General features: G+C 47.5%; 2 protein-coding genes across 2 annotated transcripts; both read right to left on the reverse strand.

Moving 5' to 3' along the window:
* Positions 1-264: 264 nt before the first annotated feature.
* On the reverse strand, positions 265-4301 carry LOC132875404 (uncharacterized). Its single transcript, XM_060912177.1, has 2 exons — positions 3386-4301; positions 265-272 (listed from the first exon to the last, which is right to left on the reverse strand). Exons 1-2 carry the CDS (start codon positions 4299-4301, stop codon positions 265-267), a joined length of 924 nt encoding a protein of 307 aa, XP_060768160.1.
* Positions 4302-4379: 78 nt separating this feature from the next.
* LOC132875405 (uncharacterized) lies at positions 4380-6245 on the reverse strand. Its single transcript, XM_060912178.1, has one exon. It carries the CDS (start codon positions 6243-6245, stop codon positions 4380-4382), a length of 1866 nt encoding a protein of 621 aa, XP_060768161.1.
* Between the last annotated feature and the right edge of the window lie 1354 nt (positions 6246-7599).

The raw sequence follows: 7599 nt of genomic DNA on the forward strand, positions 1-7599 counted from the left end.
CACAAAGACACGAGCAAACAGTGGAGGAAAATTCCAATAAAAAGCCTTTCAGAGATTCATAAGAAAAGAATCCAGAAGCAGGAAACATGCAGCACATTTACACTGCAGTGAGAAATGTACTCAGTGTGAAGAAGAACCCACTCAAGAGCTTGCACTAATTCCAGAACAATCCACAGGGTGGCGTGATACGGCTCAACATGGAGCAGAGTCACTCTTAGCGCCTGGAGTGGATTATTTTCCTTTCAGCGTATGCTCTGCAGTGTGTTATTCCACTGAGACCACAGAACCACACGTCACACTTTTTAACAGTTTATAGTTACGATTTTTAAGTCGTGCAACCTCCAGGAGATGAGAGTGAGCTCCTGTGGTCAGTGACGTTACAGCAGCGATAAACAGTCGTTCCTTCACCAGCGTCTCTTCACTCTCTCCTCTCACAGCTGTATCCCTGACCGTTCCTCAGCACTCACACTGGAGACTCCTTCCATAAACATGAAAGAAACACAGCCTTACAGAGAACGGCACATCAACAATGAGAGGTTTTTCTTTGTTAAATATCAAAACATCATGTTTTTTTTTAACTTTATCTGAGTTCATGTGGAGCGTCTGCTGTACACGTCCCTGTGATCGAGCTGTTACTATAGAAACAATAACGTATAACAATAACGAGAACATTAATATAAACCTGCTGCTCAGGTTCTACAGAAATGCAGCACGTGTGTATCTACACAGTCTGGAATGTATTCATATCGTCACACACACTTTGTGTTTGGTTAATAAAGTTACAGTGAGTATACACACTAACACATTGTTTCAGAGCGAAACAACTGAATTTATCGAAAAGATCAAACATAAAACATAAAAGGATTCCAGTGAGGCGGATAGAGTTTCAGACAGACTAGAGTAGAATATAAAAAAAAATAGTGTGTGAAAATAAAATATCATGGGGTGGCGCGGTGGTGTAGTGGTTAGCGCTGTTGCCTCACAGCAAGAAGGTCCGGGTTCGAGCCCCGGGGCCGGCGAGGGCCTTTCTGTGCGGAGTTTGCATGTTCTCCCCGTGTCCGCGTGGGTTTCCTCCGGGTGCTCCGGTTTCCCCCACAGTCCAAAGACATGCAGGTTAGGTTAACTGGTGACTCTAAATTGAGCGTAGGTGTGAATGTGAGTGTGAATGGTTGTCTGTGTCTATGTGTCAGCCCTGTGATGACCTGGCGACTTGTCCAGGGTGAACCCCGCCTTTCGCCCGTAGTCAGCTGGGATAGGATCCAGCTTGCCTGCAACCCTGTAGAACAGGATAAAGCGGCTACAGATAATGAGATGAGATAAAACATCATTAACATCGTTAATGCTCTGTGTGTCCACAAGAGGGCGCATCTGTATATGTGTGTGTGTGTGTGTGTGTGTGTGTGTGTGTGTGTGTGAGAGAGAGAGAGATACCTACAGTAAACTCACTCTGATCAAAGCTCTTTGGACAGAGATGAAACACAGCTGCAGTCCTTCAATATAAACCAACAAGTATGTGAGAATAACACACACACACCAAATATGTCTCTGATCTCCAGATTGACAGTTTGGTTTATCAGATACTTTGGGTGGAACTTTAAGAACATAAGTGTGTGGTTTTTCATTCTTTGTTGTGTGTGTGTGTGTGTGTGTGTGTGTGTGTGTAAAGGTCACTCATGTTCATTATTGACATTATTGATGTCATCTTTTAACGAACAGAAGTAAAGAGAGCCTTGTTGAAGTGTGTTTCTGAAACAGTCAGATGTCAAGGATAGAGGGATGTGCACAGTGTCTTGCAAAAGTATCCCCCCCCCCTTGGTGTTTGTCCTGTTTTGTCGCATTACAAGCTGGAATTAAAATGGATTTTTGGAGGGTTAGCACCATTTGATTTACACAACATGCCGACCACTTTAAAGGTGAAAATTGTTTTATTGTGACACAAACAATAATTAAGATGAAAAAACAGAAATCTGGAGTGTGCACAAGTATTCACCCCCTTTCGTATGAAACCCCTAAATAAGAGCTGCTCCAATCAATTCACTTCATAAGTCACAGAATTAGTTGATTAAGAGCCACCTGTGTGAAATCAGTGTCACATGATCTGTCACATGATGTCTGTATAAATCAACCTGTTTTGAAAGGACCCTGAATCTGCAACACTACTAAGCAAGCAACATGAAAACCAAGGAGACTCCAAACAGGTCAGAGACAAAGTTGTGGAGAAGTATACATCAGGGTTGAGTTATAAAAAATATCCCAAACTAGGAATATCCCATGGAGCTCTATTAAATCCATTACAGCAAAATTGAAAGAATATGGCACCACTACAAACCTAACAAGAGAAGGCCCCACCCACCAAAACCCACAGACCGGGCAAGGAGGACATTAATCAGAGATGCAACAAAGACACCAAAGATAACACTGAAGGAGCTACAAAGATCCACAGTGGAGATGGGAGTATCTGTCCATAGGACCACTTTAAGCCATACACTCCACAGAGTGGGCGGGGCTTTATGGAAGAGTGGCCAGAAAAAAGTCATTACTTAAGAAAACACATTTGGAGTTTGTCCAATAGCATGTGGCAGACTCCCCAAACACACAGAAGAAGATTCTCTGGTCAGATGAGACTAAATAGATCTTTTTGGCCATCATAGGAAATGCCATGTGCGGCGCAAACCCAACACCCTGAGAACACCATTCCTACAGTGAAGCATGGTGGTGGCAGCATCATGCTGTGGGGATGTTTTTCATCTGCAGGGACAGGAAAGCTGGTCAGGACTGAAGGAAAGATGGATGGCACTAAATACAGAGCAATTCTGGAGGAAAACCTGTTTGAGTCGGCCAGAGGTTTGAGACTGGGACGAAGGTTTATGTTCCAGCAGGACAATGATCCTAAACATACTGCTAAAGCTACACTGGAGTGGTTTAAAGGGAAACATTAAAATGTCTTGGAATGGCCTAATCAAAGCCCAGACCTCAATCCAATTGAGAATCTGTGGCATAACTTGAAGACTGCTGTACACCAACGCAAGCCATCTAACTTGAAGGAGTTGGAGCAGTTTTGACTTGAGGAATGGACAAAAATCCCAGTGGCTAGATATGCTAAGCTAATAGAGACACACCCCAGACTTGCAGCTGGAATTGCAGCAGAAGGTGGCGCGACAAAGTATTGACTTCATTTCTTTTTGGGAGGGGGGATACTTATGCACAATTGAGATTTCTGTGTTTTCATCTTAATTATGGCTCATGTCACAATAAAACAACAATTTTCACATTTAAAGTGGTAGGCATGTTGTGTAAATCAAATGGTGCTAACCCCCCAAAAAATGCATTTTAATTCCAGCTTGTAATGTAACAAAACAGGACAAACACCAAGGGGGATGAATACTTTGGCAAGACAATGTAGATCTGAAGTTGAGGAGGTATGCAGATGGAGAGGTGTGTAGATGGAGAGGTGTGTAGATCAGGAGGTGTGTGGGTGAGGAGGTGTGTAGATGGAGAGGTGTAGCAATGGAGAGGTGTGGAGGTGAGGAGGTGTGGAGATGGAGAGGTGTGGAGATGGACAGGTGTGAGGGTGAGGAGATGTGGAGATGGAGAGGTGTGTGGGTGAGGAGGTGTGGAGATGGAGAGGTGTATAGGTGAGGAGGTGTGTAGATGGAGAGGTGTATAGGTGAGGAGGTGTGTAGATGGAGAGGTGTATAGGTGAGGAGGTGTTTAGATGGAGAGGTGTGTAGATGGAGAGGTGTGTTGGTGAGGAGGTGTGTAGATGGAGAGGTGTGTTGGTGAGGAGGTGTGTAGATGGAGAGGTGTATAGGTGAGGAGGTGTATAGGTGAGGAGGTGTGTAGATGGAGAGGTGTGTAGATGGAGAGGTGTATAGGTGAGGAGATGTGTAGATGGAGAGGTGTGTAGATTGAGAGGTGTAGATGGAGAGGTGTGTTGGTGAGGAGGTGTGTAGATGGAGAGGTGTGTAGATGGAGAGGTGTGTAGGTGAGGAGGTTTGTAGATGGAGAGGTGTGTAGATGGAGAGGTGTGTAGGTGAGGAGGTTTGTAGATGGAGAGGTGTGTAGATGGAGAGGTGTATAGGTGAGGAGGTGTGTAGATGGAGAGGTGTGTTGGTGAGGAGGTGTGTAGATGGAGAGGTGTGTAGATGGAGAGGTGTGTTGGTGAGGAGGTGTGTAGATGGAGAGGTGTGTTGGTGAGGAGGTGTGTAGATGGAGAGGTGTAGATGGAGAGGTGTATAGGTGAGGAGGTGTGTAGATGGAGAGGTGTGTTGGTGAGGAGGGGTGTAGATGGAGAGGTGCATAGGTGAGGAGGTTTGTAGATGGAGAGGTGTATAGGTGAGGAGGTGTGTAGATGGAGAGGTGTATAGGTGAGGAGGTGTTTAGATGGAGAGGTGTGTTGGTGAGGAGGTGTGTAGATGGAGAGGTGTGTTGGTGAGGAGGTGTGTAGATGGAGAGGTGTGTAGATGGAGAGGTGTGTTGGTGAGGAGGTGTGTAGGTGGAGAGGTGTGTTGGTGAGGAGGTGTGTAAATGGAGAGGTGTATAGGTGAGGAGGTGTGTAGACGGAGAAGTGTGTTGGTGAGGAGGTGTGTAGATGGAGAGCTGTGTTGGTGAGGAGGTGTGTACATGGAGAGGTGTGTAGATGGAGAGGTGTATAGGTGAGGAGGTGTGTAGATGGAGAGGTGTATAGGTGAGGAGGTGTTTAGATGGAGAGGTGTGTAGATGGATAGGTGTGTTGGTGAGGAGGTGTGTAGATGGAGAGGTGTGTTGGTGAGGAGGGGTGTAGATGGAGAGGTGCATAGGTGAGGAGGTTTGTAGATGGAGAGGTGTATAGGTGAGGAGGTGTGTAGATGGAGAGGTGTATAGGTGAGGAGGTGTTTAGATGGAGAGGTGTGTTGGTGAGGAGGTGTGTAGATGGAGAGGTGTGTTGGTGAGGAGGTGTGTAGATGGAGAGGTGTGTAGATGGAGAGGTGTGTTGGTGAGGAGGTGTGTAAATGGAGAGGTGTATAGGTGAGGAGGTGTGTAAATGGAGAGGTGTATAGGTGAGGAGGTGTGTAGACGGAGAAGTGTGTTGGTGAGGAGGTGTGTAGATGGAGAGCTGTGTTGGTGAGGAGGTGTGTACATGGAGAGGTGTGTAGATGGAGAGGTGTATAGGTGAGGAGGTGTGTAGATGGAGAGGTGTATAGGTGAGGAGGTGTGTAGATGGAGAGGTGTATAGGTGAGGAGGTGTTTAGATGGAGAGGTGTGTAGATGGATAGGTGTGTTGGTGAGGAGGTGTGTAGATGGAGAGGTGGATAGGTGAGGAGGTGTATAGGTGAGGTGTGTAGATGGAGAGGTGTGTAGATGGAGAGGTGTGTTGGTGAGGAGGTGTGTAGATGGAGAGGTGTGTAGGTGAGGAGGTTTGAAGATGGAGAGGTGTGTAGATGGAGAGGTGTATAGTTGAGGAGGTGTGTAGATGGAGAGGTGTGTAGATGGAGAGGTGTGTTGGTGAGGAGGTGTGTAGATGGAGAGGTGTGTTGGTGAGGAGGTGTGTAGATGGAGAGGTGTGTTGGTGAGGAGGTGTGTAGATGGAGAGGTGTGTAGATGGAGAGGTGTGTAGATGGAGAGGTGTATAGGTGAGGAGGTGTATAGATGGAGAGGTGTAGGTGGAGAGCTGTGTTGGTGAGGAGGTGTGTAAATGGAGAGGTGTATAGGTGAGGAGGTGTGTAGACGGAGAAGTGTGTTGGTGAGGAGGTGTGTAGATGGAGAGCTGTGTTGGTGAGGAGGTGTGTACATGGAGAGGTGTGTAGATGGAGAGGTGTATAGGTGAGGAGGTGTGTAGATGGAGAGGTGTATAGGTGAGGAGGTGTGTAGATGGAGAGGTGTATAGGTGAGGAGGTGTTTAGATGGAGAGGTGTGTAGATGGATAGGTGTGTTGGTGAGGAGGTGTGTAGATGGAGAGGTGGATAGGTGAGGAGGTGTATAGGTGAGGTGTGTAGATGGAGAGGTGTGTAGATGGAGAGGTGTGTTGGTGAGGAGGTGTGTAGATGGAGAGGTGTGTAGGTGAGGAGGTTTGAAGATGGAGAGGTGTGTAGATGGAGAGGTGTATAGGTGAGGAGGTGTGTAGATGGAGAGGTGTGTTGGTGAGGAGGTGTGTAGATGGAGAGGTGTATAGTTGAGGAGGTGTGTAGATGGAGAGGTGTGTTGGTGAGGAGGTGTGTAGATGGAGAGGTGTGTTGGTGAGGAGGTGTGTAGATGGAGAGGTGCATAGGTGAGGAGGTTTGTAGATGGAGAGGTGTATAGGTGAGGAGGTGTGTAGATGGAGAGGTGTATAGGTGAGGAGGTGTTTAGATGGAGAGGTGTGTAGATGGAGAGGTGTGTTGGTGAGGAGGTGTGTAGATGGAGAGGTGTGTTGGTGAGGAGGTGTGTAGATGGAGAGGTGTATAGGTGAGGAGGTGTGTAGATGGAGAGGTGTGTAGATGGAGAGGTGTATAGGTGAGGAGGTGTGTAGATGGAGAGGTGTGTTGGTGAGGAGGTGTGTAGATGGAGAGGTGTATATGTGAGGAGGTGTGTAGATGGAGAGGTGTGTGGGTGAGGAGGTGTGTAGATGGAGAAGTGTGTAGATGGAGAGGTGTGTTGGTGAGGAGGTGTGTAGATGGAGAGGTGTATAGGTGAGGAGGTGTGTCGACGGAGAAGTGTGTTGTGAGGAGGTGTGTAAATGTAGAGGTGTATAGGTGAGGAGGTGTGTAGATGGAGAGGTGTATAGGTGAGGAGGTGTGTAGATGTAGAGGTGTGTAGATGTAGAGGTGTGTTGGTGAGGAGGTGTGTAGATGGAGAGGTGTGTTGGTGAGGAGGTGTGTAGATGGAGCGGTGTATAGGTGAGGAGGTGTATAGATGGAGAGGTGTAGATGGAGAGGTGTGTTGTTGAGGAGGTGTGTAGATGGAGAGGTGTGTTGGTGAGGAGGTGTGTAGATGGAGAGGTGTGTAGATGGAGAGTTGTGTTGGTGAGGAGGTGTGTAGATGGAGAGGTGTGTGGGGGAGGAGGTGTGTAGATGGAGAGGTGTGTTGGTGAGGAGGTGTGTAGATGGAGAGGTGTGTAGATGGAGAGTTGTGTTGGTGAGGAGGTGAGTAGATGGAGAGGTGTGTGGGGGAGGAGGTGTGTAGATGGAGAGGTGTGTTAGTGAGGAGGTGTGTAGATGGAGAGGTGTATAGGTGAGGAGGCGTGTAGATGGAGAGGTGTGTTGGTGAGGAGGTGTGTAGATGGAGAGGTGTATAGGTGAGGAGGTGTGTAGATGGAGAGGTGTATAGGTGAGGAGGTGTGTAGATGGAGAGGTGTGTTGGTGAGGAGGTGTGTAGATGGAGAGGTGTATAGGTGAGGAGGTGTGTAGATGGAGAGGTGTGTAGATGGAGAGGTGTAGATGGAGAGGTCTATAGGTGAGGAGGTGTGTAGATGGAGAGGTGTGTTGGTGAGGAGGTGTGTACATGGAGAGGTGTGTAGATGGAGAGGTATATAGGTGAGGAGGTGTGTAGATGGAGAGGTGTGTTGGTGAGGAGGTGTGTAGATGGAGAGGTGTGTTGGTGAGGAGGTGTGTTGATGGAGAGGTGTATAGGTGAGGAGGTGTG

This window comes from Neoarius graeffei, chromosome 28 (assembly GCF_027579695.1).
Source record: "Neoarius graeffei isolate fNeoGra1 chromosome 28, fNeoGra1.pri, whole genome shotgun sequence".
Lineage (NCBI taxonomy): Eukaryota > Metazoa > Chordata > Actinopteri > Siluriformes > Ariidae > Neoarius > Neoarius graeffei.

What these genes read in the sequence shown, in the direction of transcription:
- LOC132875404 (XM_060912177.1), bottom strand. Translation starts at nt 4,301, where the DNA reads ATGCACCTCTCCATCTACACCCCTCCTCACCAACACACCTCTCCATCT.
- LOC132875405 (XM_060912178.1), bottom strand. Translation starts at nt 6,245, where the DNA reads ATGCACCTCTCCATCTACACACCTCCTCACCAACACACCTCTCCATCT.